Source organism: Hipposideros armiger, unplaced genomic scaffold (genome assembly GCF_001890085.2).
Source record: "Hipposideros armiger isolate ML-2016 unplaced genomic scaffold, ASM189008v1 scaffold_498, whole genome shotgun sequence".
Classification (NCBI taxonomy): Eukaryota; Metazoa; Chordata; class Mammalia; order Chiroptera; family Hipposideridae; genus Hipposideros; species Hipposideros armiger.
In genome coordinates, this window is record NW_017731848.1 from 602,293 (window position 1) to 628,010 (window position 25,718).

The 25,718-nt window shown below is 43.7% G+C and overlaps 1 protein-coding gene across 4 annotated transcripts in view; it reads left to right on the forward strand.

The window, feature by feature from the left end:
• FNIP2 (folliculin interacting protein 2) overlaps positions 1 to 25,718 on the forward strand; it is a 137,074-nt gene that overhangs the window by 102,272 nt on the left and 9,084 nt on the right. For all 4 annotated transcript variants that reach the window (XM_019667512.1, XM_019667514.1, XM_019667511.1 and 1 more), the window contains 6 exons: positions 77 to 165; positions 1,932 to 2,078; positions 2,197 to 2,366; positions 7,928 to 9,257; positions 10,275 to 10,431; positions 24,804 to 25,004. In XM_019667512.1, the coding sequence (XP_019523057.1) occupies positions 77 to 165; positions 1,932 to 2,078; positions 2,197 to 2,366; positions 7,928 to 9,257; positions 10,275 to 10,431; positions 24,804 to 25,004 (2,094 nt within the window). The remainder of the gene's footprint in view (positions 1 to 76; positions 166 to 1,931; positions 2,079 to 2,196; positions 2,367 to 7,927; positions 9,258 to 10,274; positions 10,432 to 24,803; positions 25,005 to 25,718) is intronic.

Genomic DNA, 25,718 nt, shown 5'->3' on the forward strand with positions numbered 1-25,718 from the left:
ACTAATAAAGCCCAGTAGATAATTATACAGCAGTTTCTTCTCAGAGAGTAATTTGGCTCGTTTCTCTTCGATGAAGGCCATGATCTCCTGTAGGAAGATAGCAGAATCAAATCACCGCGTCCAGTTTTATGTCAGCCGTCTGATGGAAGCTCTGGGAGAATTCAGGTACATTCACAGCGTTTGTCAGATCCAACAGGAGAAATTTATGAGCAGCAGTAGCCGTGGCAGCCATGGATCAAGGGACACATAGTGACCATGAGTTGGAAGAATTACGGGGCTGGCAGTTTTACTTTAGCAGCCCCTTCCTTCAAGATGGAAACTAAAACCAAAGAAGCAAAAAACTTAAGTCACCCAGTACTAAGTAATCCTCACTACTGCCTGACAGATGGTCCTTGACGTGATTGTTTTTAGCAGGGTGAATGGAGAAAACTAATATTCAGATATCTGTTCATTGTTTCATGTCATCCTCACAAAGGCTCTGAGAGTAAGCACTATTACCCCAGGATGCTTGTCCAGAGCCTGTAGATGGAGAGAGTATGTCTGTCAGAGAGAGACGTTCCCGTTTGCCAGGACAGTCCTGGTTTATGCTCAGCATCCTCTGTAAGTGTCCTGGCCTGGACCTTATATAGGGTGACCTAGTGTGCCTTCATTGTTAGTTTCTAGTTGATGATCTTTGTATTCTGGACTCCGGTTTTCTAGAGTCCTTGCCCCAAACGTCTGGGCAACCTGCTTTGGGTAGCAGGTGGGATTCTCTTTCACTGCTGAGCTGGGATTGTTGCATCATTTTAGAGCCAGTTTCTCAGAGGTCAGGAATCCCAAGGTACAGAACCAGAAAGCCTCACTCACTGTGTATGTAGGGAGGTCTTGTTCTCACTTCAGCAGCCCGCCCTCCAGATATGGTGACAAAGTGTTAGTGTTCGGAGACCTTAGGTTTCGCCAGTGGACCCCAGTTCCATGTGGCCATCCTTGTCATTGCTACCTAACTCAGCAAATGCTCTACTTTTCAATAAGGTGGAATTCCACTATGTCTCAATTATTTCGTGCACACAGCTGGAAAATCAAGTCAGAATATGTCCATCTGTCTTCAGTTGGGAAGAGTAGATGCGTTTTAAATTCAGAAATACCAGTGGAGAGCCTAAGCTCTGTTTGTGTGCTCTTTGGAAAAACACTTGTGAGCCATAGAGCTTGGAGGGGAGCCCTTGGCACCAGGCGTCGGGAGAGCTGCGTTCTCACCCTGACCTTGTCGTTCAGTATTTCTATGCCTTACGCAAGTAACACAGCTGCTCTAGGCTTCGTCTTCTTGATCGGTAAAGTGATAGAATGGGACTAGTCCGTTTCTCTAATAGCTTGCAATTTTACGAATTTGATTCTGTTAGTCCCTATAAAAACTCAGCACATACATAGTGTAGTGAAGAAGAGCCATTTATGTACTTTTTTCACCAAAAATGAATTAGGGTGCTTTGAATAAATAACGACTGACTAGAAATTAGGAGAATTGTGTTGCCCCTTCACATTTTTAATATAGCATGTACTTTATCTCTTCCTTTATTTATTTACCATAACAGTGGGCATAAATTCTGACAGAAAGCATTGTGAAAATTGTTTTAGAAATGAATATTTTATATCAAGGGTTGGTATACCTTTTCTGTAAAAGGGTCTTGGTCATAGCCACTCGATTTTACCATTGTGAAAAAGCAGCCACAGATAATATGTAAGCAACTGAGCGTAGCTGTATGCCAATAAAGTTTTACAGAAAAGGTGGCAGTCAGGTTTGGCCTGTGGGTCATAGTTTTCTGGCCCCTGTTTTATATTCTGCCTTGAATCCCTTGAGTTCAACATATATCCAGATTATTATCGTCTTACTCCTTTATGTAAAGATTATCCAAAATAATGTTTGTGACAGTTTCGTGCATCCCTTCTCTTTTCCATAGAGGGACTATCTGGAACTTATATTCTGTTCCGAGGATAGCGGAACCCGTGTGGCTTACCATGATGTCCAGCACTTTGGAAAAAACCCAGCTCTGCCAGCGCTTTCTCAAGGAGTTTACTCTTCTGATAGAACAGATCAACAAAAACCAGTAAGTTTCCACTCTCCGGAGCCTTGTATGCAAACTCCGCGGCCAGTGTATGTTCTGTCTACGTCCTGCCTCTTCCTGTGTTAACTTACCTGGTTGTATTTTCTTCCATTTCTCTCAGGTTTTTTGCTGCCTTACTGACTGCAGTGCTAACCTACCACCTGGCCTGGGTACCGACGGTCATGCCTGTTGATCACCCGCCCATTCGAGCCTTCTCAGAGAAACGCACCTCTCAGTCAGTGAACACGCTGGCCAAAACGCATCCGTATAACCCGCTCTGGGCGCAGCTGGGTTAGTACCTGCTCTGACTGGTCTGAGACTGTATGGGATGGAATAGGAAAAGGCTAGAATTTTTAGGTGATCTTAACTATCCAACCCGGTAATGCAGGGAAAAGGAGACTGGCGCACAGATTCTCACTGTAAGGCCGCCACCACCTCCCTTTCCTGTCCCCTGCTTTGTTCTCCTTTTAACTCTGTGTAGGTAAGTGGTGTTCTCCTGCCCCACGCAGCAGTTCACCCTGGAGCAGGGTCTCCTAGCGTCAGCATTCAGATCAGACCATTCTTGGTTGGGTGGGGGTGGGGGAGTTGTCTTGTGTGTTGTAGGATGTTTAGCAGCATCACTGGCCTCTGTTCACAAGCTGCCAGTGAGAACCCCCCTCCGAAGTTATGACAATCAAAAATTTCTCCAGACACTGCCGAGTGTCCACTGGGGAACAAGACACCTTCTGGCTGAGAGCCAGTGCCCAAGAAGATGGACTGGACAGGAGAAAAATAAGCCAGAAAAGAAAGCCACACACTATCATTTCACCACCCTTTTAATTTTAGCCTAAGTCAGAAACCTTATCTTTCCCAACACTGCTTCCTTGCAGTTAGCTGGTGGCCTGTATTTCCTCAAAGCTTCCTCCTGCAGCGTGGCACAGGACGCCAGTGCTCTGGCAGTGCTGAGGACAGAGTTGGGACTGAGAGAGCAGTTTTGCATATTTGGGTTCATGTGGAGGAGAGGACCCCTAGGACCTCTCACTCATCAAACTTTTGAAGTGACAAATTGGAATTTGCACCCTCGCTGTCCCAGACCCTGTGTTAAACACCAGGGATATGGAGTTGAATAACACGCGCTCTGTTGCCTCAGAAAGCTGGTTGCCTAATGGAGGAGGCAGATTAGTGTTCAGATGTCAGGATGCCCTGATTCCGCCTTTGACGGGGGTGCAAAAAGGATGCGAGAGACTGTATGGTGTAGGCTAAGCGCATGGGCGCCAGAGCCAGATGGCCTAGGTCAAACCCAGTCTCCATGGGCACGTGACTTAGCCTCTGTGCCTCAGTTTCCTTGTCTGTGTAATGGGGTGAAAATAGTTCAGGTTGCAGTGGGAATTAAATCAGTTATACATGATGCACCTTTGTTTCAGATGCTGTTAGTGAGAATATTAATATTGGAGGGGCACTGAGAGGTGGAGTGAGGGTCATGGAGGGGCTTTCCAAGGAAGGCATACTTGAGGCAGTGTTAAAACGGCGCTTTCCAGAAAAAGAATTACAGACTGGGTAAAGCACGCACTCTAATCTTAGAAAATGGCATGTTATGATAACAATAATGAAAGCCGTCACTGTGAGCCAAGCCCTGTTTTAAGTGCTTTTCACATGTTATTAATTAGGTTCTCTTTCCAAAGCCTCTTACAACTGCCCTCATTTTACAGATAATAAAGATGCCTTGCCCCGTGCCCAGGGCCATGAGATGTGTAAGGAAGGGAATACCTTTCTCACTGTTAGGGAGACAATAGGTACATGTTAAATGAATTAATAAAGAATTTAGGGATGTTAAAGTGGATTCAATCCAATCCCATCAGTACTGAGCTCAGGAAAGAACACAGCGTGCCTGCATTCTTGTTCTTGTTATGGAACAATAGTCTCAAAGAAAGGTAGATCAATTAGGTGGTGAAGGTAAGGGGGCTGGATATTAAGGAAACATGGTGTCTCACACTGTCGTGTCACCCACTTAAAAACAATGCTAATTGAGCACTGTGCATTTAATTATATAAATGTATTTATAATTAGACATGCTTCTCGTTGGAAATTGAACAAATTGAGAGCCCTTAATTCCCTGTGTTCAGCATAACAAGGCAGAGTCCCTTCCTGTGGATTCACAGTCCCTTTTCAAAGGAGATCGGGTGTTATTGAGTCTCCCATCCTCCCCTCCCCTAAGCAATTCAGCAGTGTCTGCTGTTGACAGGAGCGGTGTGAGGAGGGGATGAGGCCTGGTAGAGTCGTATAACTTTGTAAGGCCAAGTGTAAGTGATCGTAGAGTTTCCATTATTACAAGACATTGAAGGGCTTCAATAATTTGACAGGGGAAGATGCTTATTTCCAATTACTCTTACGTTTCCATTAACTATTTACCAGGTCTCAGTAAACAGGAAAATATAAAGTGCTAGGAATATATATACTGTGATGCAGATGTAATTTTAATCCAGGTTCCTAAATAATAGGAAAGATTCTATCCTGAATTATTTTAAAGGCACATCTGAGAGCTTGCCAGGACAGGTACCACTCCTGCCTGGTTTCTCAGCATCCAGAGAAAGGAGAGAAGCTGGAAGCAGCAAGCCCTTTCACGCTCTCCCTGGCCTGCTTTCAGGAGTTCAGCCATCACCACCTCTGCCTGACACATGCTGTCTACATACAGGTTTTCCCAAGTGTGGATAACCACACGAGTGGGTTACAGAAGCCATGTTTCATGGGTCAAAAGAGGCATTTAAAAGGTACAATACATTAGACAATACCAGAGTAACACATACATGTTGTGTAAAATGTTTGTTTCAAAGGGAGTGTGAGGCTGCAGTCTAAAAATTATTTCTTTCTTGGGATGGGTATGTGAAGTTTGAAAGCCACCATCTTCCGCCACTGATTGAAGGAGTTCCATGTGGGTTTCTTTTTGACGCTAATGACCTCAAGGATTTGTGGAAATGAGAAGTAGCTTTTCTCCTCAAAAAAACAAACAAACATTTAGGATCATTGGTTCAAATTAACATAAGTAAAAGAGTCTGAAATGTCTTCATTTTATTTCCTCCAAAAGTTTAAATGATATTTTTCAGAATGCAATGGAATTAGACTACAAATCAATAAAGTAGATGATAAGGAGAAAATTCCCACCTGCTGAGAAATTAAACCCCAATTTAGATAACCCACAAGCTAAACAATACTTCACAAGAGACATTACAACTAGTTTGAATTAATGATGATAAAGATACAGTAAATTACAATGTATAGGATCAGGACAGCACTGTGTGAAGAGTCCTTCATAGCATATACATACTTAGTAGAATGGAATCAATGAATAGTGGTCCTTTAAGATGCTGAGTATCCCTCCTTGCCTCCTTTTTAATTTTCTCTCAGTTTCTCCCTCTGTCTGCCTTTGTTTCTCCATCTCCATAGCCCCCACCTCTCTCACTCTCTCACTTTACCATCCCTCTTTACAATGATCCTGAATTCTCTCAGCTTGCCACATTCTCTAGCCCCTTTTCTTTTTTTTTAGCTGAGCCATCCTGCCACCTGTTGGCAGCTCAGCGGCTGCTCAGCTCAGGCTGGGACTCGAACCGCTGTTGCTCAGAGCTCAAACCTTTGAGCGAGCTCTTAATCAACTGAGCCACTCGGCCAGCCCGCCCGCCCCCTTTTCCTCTTTCTAGTTTCTGTTCAATCTTTTCACTGTTTCCCCAATATCTTCTTTCTTTCATGGTTCCTGTTTTCCTCACTGCTTTCCTCACCTTTCCTCCCCTCTTTGTGCTTCTCCCTGGTTCTCTACCATTTTGCACCTCCCATCTTTAAAGCTTGTATTTTAAATTGTGGTTTAAAAAAAGCACGAGACGTAACATTCATCACCTTAACCATTTTTCAGTGTTCAGTAAAGTCTGTTCACATTGTTGTGCAACCCGCTTTCACTTTGTAAAATTATACTCCTGAGAACAAAAGAATCTACTCTAAAATTAGTAACTTCATCAATCTGGGACTCAAAAATTTGCCTTCAAGTTCAAGTTCCAGTAAATCTTTACGATTACAGGTCTCTTATTTTAATGATGCATTATTTTATGAAGTTTGACCCTAAAGGCATTGTTTCCACACACACTGCTCATTACTCTATAGAGTTTAAATTATTATAGATTGTATTTTAATTGCCTCCCTTTGTATTACTTTTTTCCATTTATGCCTTAGTTATTAAAATGTACAATACCAAAATGCATTGCTAAAAAATAACACTGTCATTCTGAGTGGCCCTTTCTTCTTTGGTTACTTCATGCTAGATTTCAGAAATGTAATGCTTATTTTTATTAACATTGAGACTGATTTAACAAAAGTGTCCCATGAATTCCTGACATGACTGTGACACCCTGCAGCAATGGGTAGATGTAATCACAGGGAAGTCACAGTAATAAGTTCTTAGTCAAGAAAGTTTTCTCAAACAGAACTACTTGTCCTAGCATCAGACTACAATTCTGAGTTTCTCGGATGATTTCGTAGTTGCAAAGCCTCAGAGATAAAGCCCTATTAGCTTGTAATCTAGTCTTTTTTATAGAGAGGAGTGTTTGATATCATGTCTCTCCTGCACTTGAAACCTTCTTGGATGCCTCACACTGGGGAGCACTCTCCAGAGGAGGTACTCTCTGATGGTTCCATAACTTTTTCCTTAGTCCTAATCTGCCAATTTCATTAGTTTTATCTACTACACGCCCTTATTAATGCCTTCCCTCCTCTCTCTAGTTGCATTCCTCAGATAGGTTCTAACTTCCTGAGTCCTTATTTACAACTATTACCATGTGTCTCTTCTAGTTAGTATCTTTTCAAGTTTTGATTTATTCCAACATTTTGTTTATTTCCGTAATGGTTTTTGACTCAGGGTTGGTTGTAAATGTGAAAAATCCATGTAAAACACTTAGCGCTGTGCCTGCACAATCTGTAAATGTTGGCTTTTTGTTGTAATTGTCATTATTATCATCAAAGTATCAAATACGTAACTTATCAAATGTAATAGATCATCAAATGCAATAATTCTAATGGGCACTTGACCAATACTTTTCATGGAAAGCTTGTACTGCTGGGTTTGCTGGCACATTTGCCCTTCTTCCACCTTTAAGCCGAACGATCGTGGTTCATCAGCCAGTTTTTAATCAACTTATCAGGCTATAACTTATGTGACATTTTTTCCAGTAGAATTTTCATGTAAAGTAATAGAAATACTCAAGTAATAGGACTATTCAGATTCATTCATATTCAGAATCATATTCATGACTAAGTGATTTTCTTCTTGTTAATTAAATTGGCTCTACTTGGTGTGTGTGTGTGTGTGTGTGTGTGTGTATGTGTGTGTGTGATTCTGAGCAGGCCATTTCATTAAGTATTTTGAACTGATTCACTGTACTTTGGTTCAGAGATCCCTGAATTTGGATTTCACCCCAAGGCCTAATGTCAAAGGGTTCTTCTAAAAAACTCTCATCGTTCTAGTTTCCGAGATAAATTTTTTTGTTTGATTGGATCACATATTCAGGGCTCTGGTTTTAGCTTTCCTTGCGGGGAGGGAGCAGTTGGCCGGCCAGTGAGTTTCGTGGGAAGACCTCACAAGCACAGTCCCCAGTGTGTACACCAGCGCTGTCCCCTGCTCCGAGAACAGCAGGCCAAAGCCTGGCCAGGCCTTTCCAGGCAAACTGTCCACTATAGAGGCAAAACTAAAACACAGCCATTCCCAGGAATTACCACTTTGAAGAAGCGATTCTAGTTTGGGAGTAGAAGTCATCTGTTTTTCTCTTGTAAAGGCTGACATTCCAAGACATGCTCACCCCAGATGGCTTTGTCTTTGTTTCCGCTTTGCTCTGTAGGTGACCTCTACGGCGCCATCGGCTCCCCCGTGAGGCTGACGCGCACCGTGGTTGTGGGAAAGCAGAAGGATTTGGTCCAGCGCATACTTTATGTCCTGACCTACTTTCTCCGTTGCTCCGAGCTGCAAGAGAACCAGCTGACCTGGAGCGGGAGCCACGGAGAAGGCGACCAGGTGCTAAACGGGGGCAGCATCACGACCGCCTTGGAGCGGGGAGAGGTGGAGGAGTCGGAGTACGTGGTGGTCACCATGAGAAGTGAGCCTGCTCTCCTCCCCCCAGGGCTGCCCCCGACAGCAACAGCTGTGGAAAGGAGCCCTGCTCCCGAGGCGCTGGCTGGGACCTGGGAGGGTGCCGATGTTAGAGACCCATGTTCCAAACCTGACCAAGAGGGAAACAAGACCTCTGTGGCCTGCAGCCTGGGATACCAGGAGCCAGCACTGGACAGCTCTCGGAAACCTCAGGACACATTTTGTGGGGAGGAAGAAAATAAAAAAGAGCTGCCACAAGATGGCTGTTCCAGGCTCACCAGCTGTGAACGTTTGGGGGCAGGACAGGAGATGAGTGAGGAGCCGAAAGGGGAGATGCCTACGAAGCCACCAGACCGGTCCGCAGCCTGGCCTTGCCCTGACAGACATTCCCAGGAGAAGCCTCCCTTAGAGAAGGTCACTTTCCAGATTGGAAGCTCCGCGTCTCCAGAGTCTGACTTTGAAAGCCGCACCCAAAAAATGGAGCAGCAGCTAACAGCCTATAGACAATATCGAGAGTCGGGCAGTTGTCCCTTGGTTGAGCCCAGGGTGGCCGCTGACATGGCTCAGGACCAGCAGGTTTCTAGGTGTTCCTTCCTACCTGGCTTCCAAAAGAATGTCTGCCATCCTCAGAACCAATCATCCGAGGGGGATGAAGGTGAATTTGACCGGAGTCACGCCGAGGACAGAGGCCTCAGAACCCAGGGTGCAGCAGATGCTGCCGGGCAGCTCTGCCAACCCCCTGACTTGCTCGGACCTGATGCCCATGCGGCAGGGACTGGACAGAGAACGGTGGAGAAAACCGGAGGTTCGCATTCAAAGGCTGAGGAAGGACCTCCGCTGGAGCCTGCCCCCGGCAGGTGTGTGCGGCAGGCCTCTGGTGTGTCGGCCTCCACAGATGTCCCCTGTGGGGATGCCGGCGGGAAGGACGACTTCAGGATTGAAGGAGACATTCCCAGAAATGAAAGTTCTGACAGCGCTCTTGGGGACAGTGATGACGAAGCGTGTGCTTCAGCATCGCTGAATCCAGGTCACTGCAGTGACCTGCCTGACGGGTCCTTGGAGGTGGAGCTGCCTCTGCCAAGGTAACACTGGCCAGCCGGGAGGCAGAGGGAACTAACCCGACCTCACAGCCATGACAGGTCGGCTACTGCTGGCTGTTTTACACACAATGTGGGTTTTTTTTCTTAAGTATTAGAAGTGTTATCAAACCAATACAAACGGTTTGCAGCCTGCCCTTTCTCCAAGGACGACTGCTGGCTGAGCGCATCTGAGCAAGAAGGCGACTGGGGACTTCGCCACTTTCGTGGCATTTGTGGGGAAGCTGCGGGGGGGGCATGGAGGGAGGGGTGGGAGCAGGGAGTTTAATTTTTTTGTCGTCTGGATGGACGCTCCATTGGCTGGCACAGATGCCCCGCTTCGGAGGCGGTGGATGATGCTGGCTGGGCAGTTTCTCTCCTGCCGGTCGGTCGGAGCAGCAGGAGGTGGCTGGGAGACAGCCCCTTCCTTAGCACTCCATCAGGCCGATTTTTTGGCCTGTGATGGCTGGAAGCAGTAATCAGAGACTCCTTCTGTCCTGTTGCCCTGTCGTGAGCACTGCCCTGTGCATATGTGTCAGCTCCTAAAGCCAGAGTTCTGGCCAGCGCCCTCCAGTGGGCTTGCTCTCTCTTCCCTCTGTTGACACAGATGCCCGGTCGATGTTCCACATGAGGTACGAACTCGTAACCAGCCATGAAAATACTGTTTTTTTTTCCTTCCCTTCCATTTAAAACAACAACTCAACGACGCCTCCTCTTCCACCTCCTTCCCTTTTCCCACACCAGTGATCTGCTTACCAGAGCCTTGGTGAAACGGACCACCCAGGATCTATTTTTCTTACCTGTGTCGTTGGGGTTTTTGTTCCAAGTGTGACACAAAAAGGGAGTCCTTTTTTTTTTTTTTTTAGCTGAGCCATCGGCAACTCACCTCAGGCCGGGAATCGAACCGGCGACCCTGTTGCTCAGAGCTCTCACTCTTGAGTGAGTTCTTAACTAACTGAGCCACTCGGCTGGCCAGGGAGTCCATTTTTAAGTGTGTATCCTAATGGATCGATATTGTTTTAGGTCTCAGAGCATCAGCAACCCGAACGTGAGAAACTTTGGCCACTCCCTCCTGGCGGGTTACTGCCCCACGTACATGCCTGACCTGGTGCTTCACGGGACCAGCAGTGACGAGAAGCTGAAGCAGTGTCTGCCGGCTGATCTGGTCCACACGGTCCGGGTGAGTAATCCCAGCTTGGAGCCTCCGGCTGCCCGCAGTGTGTCACCAGGGCCCTGGCCGGCAACAGGTGTTTAGACTGAAGAGAGTGTGGTAAAGGGCTTGTTCACAGAGATGTGGACAGGGTTGCAGGAACCAACAGGGGCTGGTGAAGCACCCGGATCAGCAGCGCTGGAAGCTGCGAGCACTGGGCATGAAGGCGTGAGGGGAGCAAGCAGTGACAGCAGAGCTGTGGGCAGCCGGAGCGGGACGAGGGCGCCTGGCTGCCGGGTCACTGAGGAGGCTGGGGGGCCGACGCCCTGACACCTCTGTCCTCCAGCCACTGGGCCCCGCTGGAAGCCAGAGAGCAAGGTCATAGCTGATGCGCAGACAGCCCTGCAGCCCCCAGAGGTCAGCCTCCTGGGGCCCGCGCGGGACAGAGAAGGGCCACGAGTGGATCTGGGGGCGCGTAAGCCAGGCGACTGAATAAACAGCACAGATGGGGACACTTATATGCTGTCATGGGGAGGACTGAAGAGATGTCACATGTGGTTCGCTTTTTATCTGATCCCTACAAGTTCCTAAAAGTAATTTATTTTAACTGATTTGTCATTAAGTTTACTTTGATGGCTGCATGAGGATGACGGTATAAAGATTAATAAGTCTTACTGGAAAATTGCCTTATGGCTGCCGTTAAGTGCTTTCCTGCTATCTGCAGCGTGACAGGAACTGAGCAGTTAAGGCAACTGTGTCAATCTGATGGGCCTGTTTTTAATTGAGCTGCTATTGGGCAGATGTACAAAAATAGACATTTTGCTTTGGAAACGTATTGCATCTTGTGCAATAGGGCAAGTCCTCACTGCATTTTGTTATCTACCTCCTCACCCAACAGGTGTTTTTCTGGGAGGTGGAACAGGCACTGCATGTTATCTTTGGCCTTGAGCATCTCCTCTGTGAAGACTAAACATACATCAGACTCAGGCTAAACAGGCTGCAGATCTGTCTGAAATGGGAAGAAAAGCTCAGTAGTGATGCAGCTGGCCCATCGCCCCCTGGGCGGGGAGGGAGGCGAGCCCAGGGGAGGTGCTCTGGAGCTGGAAGGCCGGCCCAGTGGCCGCGTCAGCCCGTAACATACCTCTCCCCGCCCTGCTTGGTGGTCGGACACCAGCCCTCACCTGAGCTTTCCTGGAATGAAGCTGTGAAGGTGCTCTTGTCTCTCTAAGGAATGTCATAACATTTTATTTTCATAGTTGTAATGAACGCTGCGTACTTGTTTATCATTTCGGAGGCCTATCCATCAGTGACCTTAGAGTAAGAACAATGCCCTGGCTGTATGATACTATCTTTCTAGGTTATCTGAAACCATGTATGAAGCCTCCGTGACTTTAGAGACTCACGTATATCTGTAGCCATCTGTCGCTTTACGACAGGAAATCAGACCTCCTTTCCTTTTCTGTCAGCACCTTATGTTTATATCCATATATGCAAAACCTGTGGGGGTTTTCTCTCTGCTCTGCTGGCTGTTGGATTTGTGAGACCATTGGTGCTGCTCATGGAACTCTCTTCCGCGAAGCCCCGCGTTCTGCTTCAGACAGAGGTGCCAAGAGATCGCGTGTGAACGGACGGGGTTGTCTTCAGTGTCATCAGTCTTACCAGCTTGGGGGTGCTGCCTGAATGGCCCAGACACGCTCACTGACCGCTGTAGAAATGTCATCGATTGACTGATAACTCTCCTTGAACTTATCTGCAAACCATTCGTGACATTTTTAATATTTTCCATAGGCTGACAAATTCCAATTTTCGTGTGTTAGGTTTTCGTGGTGACCATCTAGCTCTGTAATTCTTATATTTGAAAAAACAAAATGATGTTTCCTCTACTTATACCCTTAAAGATTTTCATATATCACTTCCCTTTCCTTTCAAAAGTAGTTGTTTTCACACTGTAGCTTTTCTCTTTAGACTATGCAGTCACCCTGAGATCGAAAGTTATTAAGCATAATAACCTATATTGTGTCAAATTGTGGGTATATCCAAGTGCAGCCGTGCATGGGTGTTAATAGGAAATTACGAAGGGTTCATAAAAATATCTTCAGAAGTTTAATACATTTAGAATGTATCCAATTAACATTAGTGGATTTCTAATTTCACTTGGCACATTCATCATAGTGAATTTTGCTTTTGAAGTGGTGTTCCATTTCAGCTGCCTCTCAGACTGGGACTCTGGTCTATGGCAGTGTTTAAATTTTAAAAAAAAAATGCCATTTACAAATATTTGTTGAAAAATAAATTAGGAGGGTTTTTTGTTTTTTTTTTATCATTACACTGAATGTACTGCTCCATAAAGCCTATGGATTGAGTAGGCTGCCAAAGAAAGAAGCAAAGAGCCAGGAACAAGTAGATGGCCAGAGTTAGAGCAGAAATACTAGCTTTTTGAGGAAGAGAAGATGTGGATGAATTGCTTCATCATAACTTGCTTTCAAAAACCTATTTTGGGGATGTTAATACTTTTCAGTGTTCATGCTTGACTTCCTTCTGCTTTGCTATTCCTAATTGTTTTTAGAGAAGGATTTTTAATAACTTTAAAAGCAACTGATTTAAGCTATTGATCTATTGTCTTACGTAAATGCGCACATTTATAACCACGGTGGATCTGTTTGTGGGGCTTCTTTCCTTACTCTGAGGGATTGTATTCTAGAGCTTCCATACGAAGGATTTCTCTTCATACATTGCCTTGTTCTAGTCTCTTATGAAAGAAACATATATTAACTTCATTTCGTGTATTTCCATTTTTATTACTAGCTTTCACATGTTAAGATGTGGTCTTTAAATGTTTAAACATGTGTTCTTGTTTAATGCCTATACTCCCTCTTTTCTATCATTTGAACTGTTTCTCTGCCTCCTAACATATAGATGACACAGCTGCCTTAAATTAGGCTAAAGTAATATTTAGTTTCATTTTTTTTCCTGCCACATCTAAATGTGCATTCTTTCCTCTGTTTTCCTTCTGACTTGAAATGGTAAAGTGAGAGAGAGAGAGAGAGCCAGCTTAGCTTCACTGTGTACCTGTGACCTCAAGTGCTTTTTCGCTCTTATTTTTTCTCCTGTGTGTTTGCTTGTGAATACTGCTGACTGGGCAGTTCAGGGGTGTTAAGTTATGGGGCAGCGGAGGGTGGTGGAGAGGCACTGACTTGGCATCGATAGCTTGGGTGCAGGTCTCATGATTACCACTCGTTCACTGATGCGCAAGTAATTCAGCTGGCATCGCTAAGCCTCAGAAAGATGTACTTAGAGGAGCAGATGAAATATAACCCAGCAGTGAAGAGTTTGGCCCCTGAAGACAGACAAACCTGAGTTTGAATCATGGCTCACTCCTTAGTGCTTTGTGGCCTTGGGCAGGTTGCTCTGATTTTCTGAGCCTCAGTTTCGTCTTGTATAAAACGAACAGCATTTATAGGTCTGGTTTGAAGATTCTGTGAGATAATGCATATCTAGTGTTTAGCACAGTGCCTGGCACATTATAAAATGCCCAACAAATGTTAGCTATTAAAATAATATATGTTAAAGGGCTTTGTAAATGAGTTTCCCAGGAAACTCCTGTTGGAGATGGCAGAACAGGGCCCATGTGCATGTCTGTGCAGGGCTGAAATCACCCACTTTCCCTTTGCCTGCAGTATTTATTACAAGGAGCAGGCCAGGCGGTTCTAACTCTGCAGGGTAGGGTCATCAGGACCAAAATTAACATCATTTTGTAATGTTTTTTTAAAAACCGTGTTCCAGGGCTTCAGGCATTGTACAAAATAATTTATAAAATGAAGTAACAGTTGGACATGGCAGCCTCTTTCATTTAATTTTAAGAGTAGCAGCAGATTGACTCCAGAAATACCATGTGGAAATCAGTAGCCCAGATAAGGAGCTTTGCTGAAAGCCTGGCTGTGATATATGCTCATGAATGCCTAATTAAGCCAAGCAGTGTGATCAACCAGGAAGGCTACAAAAGAACAGTAAGGCACATGAAGCGATAAATCATTGCTTAAGTAACACAGAGAACATTAAGTGCCTCAAGTCAACGACAACCTTAAAATCAATAGAGTTGCGAAAGAAACCTCTGTGTAGGACAAACCTGCTCTCTTAGAATACCTCTTGCCGCTTTCATTTTCCGGTGTAGGGTAACGAGCGAGACCATGCTGTGGGCTTACAGCACTGGCTCTGTTGAGTGAAATCTTTGGGCGGGGGGAGAGGGGGGGTGTGCGTGCGCATGTGCGCGTTCATACATATACACACATATTCATGGACGTGTGTAAGCATGTATACTGGGTTATGATGGTATTTCTTATTGTGGATTGTGATTTTTAAAATATTTGAAAAAGATATTGATCTCCGGGCGCGGCTGACTCCATTCTGAAATCTGTTAGATTCTGTCCCCTTCTCACTGTCACTGTAATCTTATTTAAGTTCCCCTTAACCTTCCCAACTAGTAATGCCTGTGTACAGTTTTTCCCCTCACAGTCATCTTGCATAGTGCCACAAGAGGGCTTTTTCTAAAACACAGATACAGTCATTTATTCTTCTCCTCTAATAGTTTACCTTTTTTTCAGAGAGAGTATAATATAAACTCCTTGAGTGGAATTGTCCCTTTTATGTCCTACACACACACACACACACACACACACACACACACACACACAGGTCTCCTTTTTGGCACTGTTTGCCACTCGTTTCTCGTCCACCTTTGCACCTTTTTCCTGGTGCACAGTTGCGCGCTGAGGCACTGTTGAACAAACTTCTCTTCATTCCGTAAGACCCCGTTCCAGTGTTGCCTGTCCTTTGAAACCATCCCAGGCACCCCCAAGCAGAACTCAGCTGCTCTCACCTCCAGCTCCTTAGCATGTAGCCCTGTCCCTTCATTCTCTTTCTGCTTTCCTTGTCATCCTCACACTAGGTCCGCCACCACCTGGAAGCAGAGAGGGGGACTTGCTTTCTCTCACACCCCCAGCGCCTCGGCTGGCACCTGGCACATACAAAGTGCTCAGCGATGTTAGCTGACTAGTCCCCATAGAACGAGTGTTGGTTACTAGGGATAAAACTATAATGATTAGTGTGTCTTCTGAGGTAAAGAGAAATGGCAGATTGTCTTTCTTTAAAAAATAAAGGGAAAGAGTGAAGTGTTTTAGACATGATGCCTGTGGCCCTTTGTGTTCATTTTCTTTACTTAAAGGAGAATAGAAAGCTTATTAGAGGTCTCTCAGGCTTCGTTTCTCTTGCATTTTGTAAATATTAGATACATGGCTAATTCTGATGTTTTCCCAATTTTTTTTCCACTGTGTACAAAATATTTGGACATCTATGCCATTCTCTACAAAAAAGCTACCAACCTTCTCAAATTTTATTTTGGAGTCATGCACATCCTCACGTAACTTTATTCTGATGACCCTTTTTTACCTTGAGCACCTTTCTTCAACTTTAAACTCTTTCTTTCCTCAGCAAGTGACCACCTGATGGTTAAGCCATCCCCAAGGTTGCACCCCGTGTCCCCAAGGCCACAGGCTGAACTTGGGTGTCAGACCAGTGAGCCTGGTGATCACAGCCACAGGCACAGACACACACGGGTCAGATGTCTCCATTGCGCCCCCAGCTCCTCAGAACACCTCGCTGGACCTTTCCCTCTCCCCCTCAGCCCCCAGGTCCCTGTGTCCTCTGCTGTCTTTGGGCTTCCCAGAGTCCCCACCTTGATGTATCTACCAGGATCCCTCAGCAATGTCTCATAGTTCAAAATGAGTAGTTTTTTTTCTTCTTCTCCACTTTATTACAACTCTTAAGCTTGTAGTGACTGACTTTGAACCCGTTTCCAATAGAAAAAAACTTATGATAAACAAATGCTTACAGGTTTGGTAAGATCCATAAATGCTCTCTGGTAGTTTATATGTTAACAGGCTGCTCGATAAACTAGAAATTTCTAATGGTGGCATTTCAGGTGGTTGGGCCAACTTGTTTGGCCAACGGTGGGGCAGGGAGGCTGGAGATGGCTTGTGGGCAGGAGGAGGGGCAGTTGTGCCTTGGAGATTTATTTATCTATTAGAAAATACTGACTGAGTACCTTGTATGTGCTAGGGATTGTGTTTACAGCCACAGTGAAGGTATGCAGTGGGAGGATTCCAGCTGTAGGGAGGCAGATGGTATGCCTCTCCTCTAAAATTGTAAAAATTATGGATAAAATACTACCATCCCACCTAAGCCCCTTGCTCTAATGCTCGTGCATGAAAAAAAAAAAAAAAGGGAAACCTTTTGGTGCCAGAAACAAATAGAAATCAAAGCCAGAGCAGTAAGTTTGAGCTAATGCAACTGTGGCCCTCTGGCATTTCAGTCTGGACACAGGTCCTAGGAATTAGGTGCTGAGTTTCTAAGATCCGCTCAGGATGAGAGATGTGGTGTTGCATACACATCAGGCCTGGGACCTGGAAGTGATCCCCTTACCTAAAGCCTCGGGCTTCAAAGAGTTATCCCTCCATGAATAAAGGAACCAGAAAACTCTAGCCTGAAACAGTGAAGCAGCAAAAAACAAGTTGGAAACTTGAGTGGAGAAAAATGAAGTCACACATGAGAAGTCAAAATCCCAGGCCCGCGCTATGACTACGTTTGGGGTCCAGATTCATTCTACCCGAGTGACTTAGGGATCCCCACCGGAGAAATAAATGTGAAAACCAGAATCATCAAATCTCCAGGATTCGGGCAGAAGGAAGCACACTGGACACATTCACAACCACACGCTTGTGAGACACATACGGCTTCTTTCCCTCTTCTCCACCTTATTACAATTACAACTCTTAAGCTTTTAGTGACTGATATTGACTCTGTTTCCAAGAGACACATATAGCACATAAAACAAATAGCTCCTACAAGAGGGTCTCATGTTCAGAAATACAAACCATGTATGAGGAAACTATGATAAGGGAGAGTGAGCAAATACAGGCTGGAGAATTAACACTCCTAGAACAATTGGAAATAACGAGTAAGTAACTGTTTAAATGGTTACAGTGATAAAAAGAAGGATTTGGAACATTAGAAAAAAGATGGGATGATGTGATAAATGGTCGTTTAGATTTGTAAAAGAACTAAAAAGAGCTTCTGAAATTGAAAAATGTAGTAATTAAAACTAAAACTCACGGGACAGGCTAAAGAGTAGAGCAGATTAAATACAGCTAGAGAGAATTAGAGTTTGTGAAACAGCCAGATTCGAAACTATCTGTAGCTCGGAGACAAAAATACATCAAAAAATATGGAAAAGCAAATAAGAGACATGGAGGCTAGAATGAGAAGATATTAAACTTACCAGCATTATTTCATATAGAATGATTAGCAAACTGACGCTCAAATGATGCCAGTTATTTTGGAGAAAAAAGATACAGGGAGGTGCATCCAATTAATTACCTGAATCCTAAATCACCCGCTCGCTTTGCGTTGGAAAGGGGCTGCCCAGTGGCTCATCCCTCATCGTAACATCCGCGATAACTCAAGTGCAGATGGTAGAGCTGCTTCTGAGGACAGAAGTCTCTCTGCACCCCCGTTGTGTATAACCCACCAGCGGACTGGTCATCTGTGAGGACTGACAGAGGGTCACTTTAGAGGGTGCATTGGGCAATGCCAGCGGCGCAAGGATGGAGAAGTCTCAGCAAAGTTGTAATAGAGGCACCTGCGTTTTCTCCTATTGACATTAAGTTGAGACCATCACTCACGTCTTGTGATCTTAATTTTTCCAAGGGATTTCCACCATGACAAGGTTAGGATTTCAAAGGAGAGGGCTTGGCACACTCATCCAGCTAAAAGTTGGAAACGCTTGAATGAGTTCTTAGATTCTGTTTTTGACTTTCCAGGATACTAATAAGCACTTATATGTTTTGTCCTCAGTGTTCCCATTTGTAGAGCAGGACTGTGTTCCTGGCCACCCCACAGGAAAAAGGGCATGCTGAACAGAAGGGTAGTTACAGGAGGTATATACACATATGTATGTGAAAATGGTATTTTCCTACTCTTAACTTCAAAATAAGTAATCACGTGAAATGTTATACTGGAAAATAAGCATATTAATAATTGTGTGGATGACTTAATAGAACTGGATTGAAAACAAGAATGAAATCTGAATAGAGACTTGTTCAATGGAGCCAAGCACATATTAGATATTTAGCATATGCCTAGCATTTCATTGTCACTTCCGAGGCTAAAGAAGAAAAATAAAATGTGCTTTCTCTCCTTGAATTACTTATGAAATCACTGGGTAGACAAACGGATGTGAAATCAACAAGTTAAGACAGTGTGATTAAACACCAAAATGTATTGGAATATTTAGATGATGGTGGGGCAGACAGTCTAGACTCAGCCTGAGGTAAGAGGCAGGGTCCCCATGCCTGGGGAAGGGGGTTCTTTGAGAGCCCTGGGAGGCGAATGTGTATAGATGAAGTTGGGCCCAGACTGAAGAGTTTTAAGTATGGAAAAACAAACGTTTGGATTTAAGTGCTTGGGTGATATGTGCTGGAGTAGGTTTTTGAGTTGGTGAGTGCAATGGTAACGTGGTATTTTAGGAAGTTGGAGGGTTTGGTGGACATGATTAATACAGACGGGGGTGTTGTAAGAAAACAAGTGGAACGTACCCAGTAAGTGTTAGGCACTGTGCTTCGTGGTTCGTACACATTTACCTCACAGAAAGCCTCTGTGAATTAGACCTCATGGAAACTGTGAATTAAGCACTGTCACATTATACAGACATAGAAACTGAGGCCCAGATTAACGAGTTGCTCAAGTGCCACAGCTAGTAAGCAACAGAGGTAGTATTCACACCCAACCCTTCTGACGTCAGAGCCTTTGCCATTTGTTGTCTTATCATTGCCCTTTGTTGAAATATCAGAGCCACAGCTTTTCTGATAATCCAAACATTGTAGACATTTCTTGTTCTTAGTCTAAGTTAAGCAGAGGTCATGTACGTATAAGTCAAAGCAGCATATTTTATGTACTCAGATCTGATCTTGAACCTTGAAACTGGAATGACCTAGGCATCTAACACTCCCAGGAAACAGACTCACAGATCCTTAGGCTAGGAATTAACTACTTATTTTCTTGATTCCAAGCAAGATATAATAGCCAAAGAATACTTGAGAAACCTTTAAAGATCTATCGTATAAATATTTTCATTTGTTAATTTGTCTTGAGAAATCTTTATAGGAAAGTAGTTTGGATAAATTAGATATTGACAAGGTAGAGCTAAATAAATGACACCTCTAACTCTCACAGAGTAGAGCAAAGCGGACAGCGATAATGGCACGTTGCCACTACCCCGTTCCTCCGATGGAGATTCCCATCCAGCCCAACACTTGCCTGCAGCTTTTTATTGACCTCCAGTGCTGTTTCCTCCAGGCTCTGTCGGAAGTTACTGAGTTGCCCAATTAAGTTTCTGAGGGAGGCGTGGAAACCACTGCAGCCACCTGGAAGAGGTGGCAGGAAGGCTGTAGGGGCCGTTGAGGGCTGGTAGCTCTGAGGTGCTACCTGGGTTGTGGACGGGTGCTCAGTGGGCTGTGGGCACACAGAGGGCAGTGATAAGGCCGCGCTTTGGGAAGTCTCAGATTAAGGAGGAAGTAGAAACATACTGCAGGCTCATTCTGATAAGAGAATTCAACAAACTTTGTGGGCAAGAAACCTGCTTTAAAATTGATTCTCTTCAGCTTGAGAGAGAAAAGGAAAACTGATATATGTGTCTATAAGGTTTGAGAAGTTTTCAACCAGCTGAACAAGCATTTTAAGTCAAAGTGACTATTTGTAATGTTAACATTTCCTTCAGATTTTCGTTCAAAACTCAAATATCAGAGGCCCTGTTTAATCTGAGACAATAATGGTTGGGAGGAGAACTTGTAAAAAAGTAAATACATGCTGTGGGCTTATTTGTTTATCTAATGATATTTAATCAAAGTAACAAAGCCCTTTTTTGTTAAAGGGGTGGGTATTTAGTATTAGGAAGGGAGCTCTTACTAAGTAACCTTACTTGCCAAGCTAATAGCCAATTATACTGTGATCCCTTAAGATCCAGGAGACCAGGCTCTTGATTCATGTGTCAACTTCCGGATGCAGCCGAGCCTCACCTGCCTAGTTCTGTTTTTCTTGCCCCCATGTCCACACTCTTAAGACTAGCAGAAGGATGGATCAGGCATGTGATAGGTGTTTCGATCATTCCGTCTTATGTTTTATAGCATTTCTTAAAGTACTTAATTTTTCAAAAGTACTACTCTGTGTATGTTATTGCTGGTGTGTGTGGTGTGTGTGTGTATACACCCTGGTGTGCATGTGAACTCGATAAAACTGTGAGCCTAAAAAATCTCCCTGACAGATTTCACCAGTAATTGCTTCTACAGTTAAGATATGGCTAATAAGAAAAAGTTAGTATTAAAACACATGCTATAATTCAGTGTTTCCTTTGTTTATTGTGAGTTTCTATATGCCTTAAAAGTAAAGCGTTCCCTAAGAGGAATTTTAAATTGAAGACCAGGGCATAAGGGTGTATGTGGGTGTGTGTTTCTGTGATAAGTCCAGACATGGCCTCCTGGATCTTAGAGTTCTTTAAACTCTAAAAGCTTAGAGACTGACTAATAAGTGTTTTAATGCAGTTGTGTTTCCTTTGGAAAGATATATATCAGAAATCTCCAGAGCCGCCAGAACTTAAGCTTCAACTCTCTGACCCCATGTAAGTTTAGACCAGGTTAGGGATGGGCAACCTGTCACCCAGTAACTGAAGTAGTTGCTGATGATATTTTTATGTCTCTCCAGCATTCATTTTGTTTTCCTTGACTATTTCCATTTCCCGTTATTTCCATCTGCCTTTAAAAAGTGTTTCCTTTTAGGGCCCGCCAAGTGGCTCAGTTGGTTAAGAGCGTGCTCAAGAGTGTGAGCTCTGAGCAACGGGGTCGCCGGTTCAATTCCCAGCCTGAGCTAAGCTGCCGCTGAGCTGACAACAGGGGACAGGATGGCTCAGATAAAAAAAAAGTGGTTGTTTTTTTTTTTGTTGTTTTTGTTTTTCAGTAAATAAGTGAGTAGCTACTAAAGAGTGTAGTGAAATGGAGGCAGTTGGGCTGCCCCGTGGACATATTCAGAAAATTGTGTGTTAGGTATTTGGTAGCCCAAGAATGTGGAATTGTTCGAGTTTTGTTTCTTTTCTTTTTTTTTTAAAGGTACTCTTTTGAGAATGTCAGCAGGTTCTTTTCTGTTCCTGGAGCCTGCGTCCATGAAAGTCAGCAATACCTGCTGTGTTGGGGAATGCATCAGCTGTCATTGGGATGTGCTTAACCTGTTTCATTTTAATTTACGAACATTTTTCAAATGCCAGGTCCTGTGCTGGAGGCTAAGTGTACAGGGAGAAAAGGTTCAGCGCCTCATTTAGGGAGTGGGCTCCCAAATCCCCGTCAGGTTGTCTCAGCCCTTGGACCCATTTGTCTTTAATCTTTCCTCAGGTTTCTACCTTAGAACCTGCCTCTTTGCTCCAGTGATTTAAAAATGACTTGTGCTCATTTTCACATTTTCTTTTTACATTCCCATGCCCATTTACTTCCTCCTTTTAAAATAATTGCACCAACTTATCTGTCCCGTTTTTTGATCATGTCTGAATCTACAACCTTCAGAAGTAACTCGTGCTTGGAGAATCTTCCATCCATCACCTCCCCAGGGAGCCTCATAGCTCTTATTCCAGCAGTTTATTGCTAAAAACGACTCTCTGCATTGGTGGTGGTGGTGGCACCGTGTGATTTATGGTCCATGTGCTTTCCTTGGATTGACACACACTTCCCTTCCCTACCACTGTGGTGGGGAAATCAGTTAGGAAATTGAGTTGAATTGGAAACTGAGCCCAAATTATCTACTCCAAATAATTAATTTGGAAAAAGAAAGCTGGATTCCACACCAACCATTCTCAGACTTGCATCGTCTTGCTCACAGGGAGGATTGGGGAAGGGGCACCTAATTGGCCTAGCTTGGGTCATGTTATCACCGCAGCTTGATAAAGGGAGGTGATTGGCCTACATTCAGCTCGTTGTCTGTCTGTGGGCATGTGGTCAGTGGTGACTATATACTCTCGGACTCTAAGTCCCTTGAAGGAAAGGTTCCTAGTATGGATCTATCCTATGCTGTATCCAGCACGTCTGAACCTCTGATCATGCAAAGCATTGAAGGGGCTTGAGTTCAAATTTCAAATCTTTTTATTTCTGTATTTCCGTTTCCTTTGTTCATAAGGATCAGGTATATTGATGGCGAGTCATCGTCGTCTTGCTAGGAATTAATCACACACTGACTGAGAAAGAACTTGCAGGAATTTGTGAAGGGGGGTCACTGAGGCCCTGATTTAGCTTAATATTTTGGAGAGTGTGTGTGTATATGTGTGTGTCAGAAGCGTGTAGGGGTGATAGAGAAGAAAACTGCAATAAATATTAAACCTTTAGAAACAATTTTTAAAAGATCATAGGGCTGAGGGGCCAAAAAGCTTTGGATGAGCGTGTGTGAGATAACCTTTGTACTGTTTGGTTAACGAGTCTAGAAAATGAGAACCAGCCTTTGGAAACTGGGCTTTGTTATTTCAAGAATCTGCTTTGTCAAGTTCTTTATTTCTCATCTTTAACATTATTTGAACATTGGCTTAGATAAATGTTGGCCCATTAGACTTTGCCTAATTTGCTGTTCTTTTCAATGAGGAAGATATTCTAAACCCTGAAAGTTCCCTCTTGGAAAAAATGTTGTTCCCAACTGAGTTTTCATTCATCCCATCACTCGGTCATTTCTTTCCCATCTGTGGGAAAGAATACAAAGCTGGATCGACTTCGAAGCCTCGGGCTTCTTTATTAACCAGGAAGCCAAATAAACCGTTAAAATTAAAGTATAACAGCGTACATCTTAGGTTCTATTGTAGTCTTCCCATTACTAGCATTAAGTCTTAAAAATCTCAGGTAGTCATATGAGACAAGGCTGTGTATCTGTTTGTGTTCTTTATCTCAAGCAGCAGAAACCAACTCTCATTAGCTGAAGCAGAAGGAACTTTATTGGAAGGATATTAGGGATTCATAGAATTCATAAGGCCAAAGAACTAGGCTTGGGATAGACAGAAAACGAGGAAACTGAAAGTCGAGGAACCAAGAACCACCTGAAGGTATTTGTAGTAGTTGCTGCCTGGGCAGGAAAATGGTGGCGTCAACCATTCTCAGCTTCCTGTCCGCCAGCTCAGAGGAAAATGGCAGGGAAGGAGCATCTAATTGGCCTAACTTGGGTCATGTTACCACACCTTGATAGAGGGAGGGTGGGGCCCTCCTGGTCTTATCCAAGAAAGGTCATTCTCCAAAAGGAAATTAGGATCAACTTATTGGAAGTTATGCTAAGCAGCCAAAAGCAACAGATGGCCACCAGAGGTAGTGGAAGGGATTGAATGACAGAAAAAGGCCAGTATTAGTTTTCCTTTGGTAAATAAAGGTTGGAAAAATGTGTGCATGTACTTTGGCTATGAGGTGTGCCTGTTTCTGTCCCTCTGTATACCCACCCACGTCCACCCCCTTCTTTCTCTTGCTTTGAATTTGGGCCCTAGAAGGGTAGTCCTGTCATGATGTTGATTTGTGCACGTGTGAGATACTAAATATATATGTCAGAGGTGCTGGTGGTGAAGCAGTTACACTTTGATCAGTTTCGAGAAATTTAATTTTTTAAGGCCCTGTTCCTTCACTACTGCAGTGTTTAGCATTTGCTCCGTGGCACTGTTTACTAGTTAACCTGCTCCCTTCCTAACTGCTCAATACTTGAGAATTTTGTGTTTTAAGTATGTTCATCAGTAGCCATACTTTCACCTTTTGGACTCTAGAAAAATAAATTCATACCCCAGTCTGATTTTAGTTGGTTGTTGAAGTTGATTTATGTATGTAGCACACAGTTACTAAATAAATATTGCTTAATCATTAGAGCTATAACTTTAGGGAATATAAAGTTACCCTGCTTGACCCTGTTATTGGAGAAAAGGCAGTAGACTCCTACACCTTTTTCTGGTATTCTCCATTTTAAAAGGAGAGTGAAGTCTTTTCAAAGGAAATGAATTTTAATATCCTGGTAGGGAGGGCACCTATCTTTTCACTTATCTCTGAATATTTAACAACATTTATAGCAGACCTTCTGTGTATAAGAAAAAAAAACAACGATGAAATGCAGTTTTTATCATATTAACTTTTAAATGATGATTTAATGACACTCGTATTTTAGTCCCTGTAAAGCTCTAAATTTCTGTAGATCTTACCGTCAACTTCTGAACTGTTCATCTAACGCTAACCAGAAACATACTGTATGTGTTGAGTGTTATTGGAGGTGGTGTGAAAAGTTGACCCAGTGTGTTTCTTTTCCAGCATCCGGTGCTTGACGAGCCCATAGCTGAAGCTGTCTGTATTATCGCAGACACCGATAAGTGGAGTGTGCAGGTGGCCACCAGTCAGAGGAAAGTGATGGACAACATGAAGCTAGGCCAGGAAGTCTTGGTGTCTAGTCAGGTGTCCAGTTTACTTCAGTCCATTCTACAGCTTTACAAGCTTCACCTCCCTGCTGATTTTGTAAGTATTTGTTCTCCTTTCACCAAAGAAATATAGTTAAAAAAAAACTTTTTTAATAATACTTTGATTATAAAAATCACAAGTTCACATGGACTATTTTTATAATAGTATAATGGGACATTAACATAAGTAATAATAGAATATTCAACATAAAACCAGCAAATGCAATAAATTTCAGTAACAATAGCTTTTCCATGAAACAAATAACACCCAGTGACACAAATCTTTCTGAACAAGGTATTTGTTAAAGGAAGTAAGGCATGGGAGTGGAAGTCAAGCCTAAAAGGAAACTTTAAATCCCCCTTTGGAGAACTCATGAATTCTCCTTTTATTAGATCGATATCAAACAAGCCAGTTGGTGAAGGGATTATAGATCCTTTTGTTCAGGGACTACCCTCAAACAGTCGTTAAAGATAAAATAGAATATTGTTTGTGCAAACCCTTGAAATTTTGAAGTACCATACCCATAGAACATGCTATCCGTGATTCCTTGTTAAATGGAGTTTTAAAAATCACTTTCATGACATTGTATTAACTATAAACAGCAGAGCCTATAAACACCTAGAAAATTATCAACAGCTCTCCCTCGGTTACTGAAATAATATACAAAACAAATCTTTTTTTCTTTTTTTTTTTTTAAGATTTTTTTTGGGGGGGGAATTGGGGGGATGGGAACAGTGCTGGGGAACTGGGGGAAGGGGAACAGACAAGTTG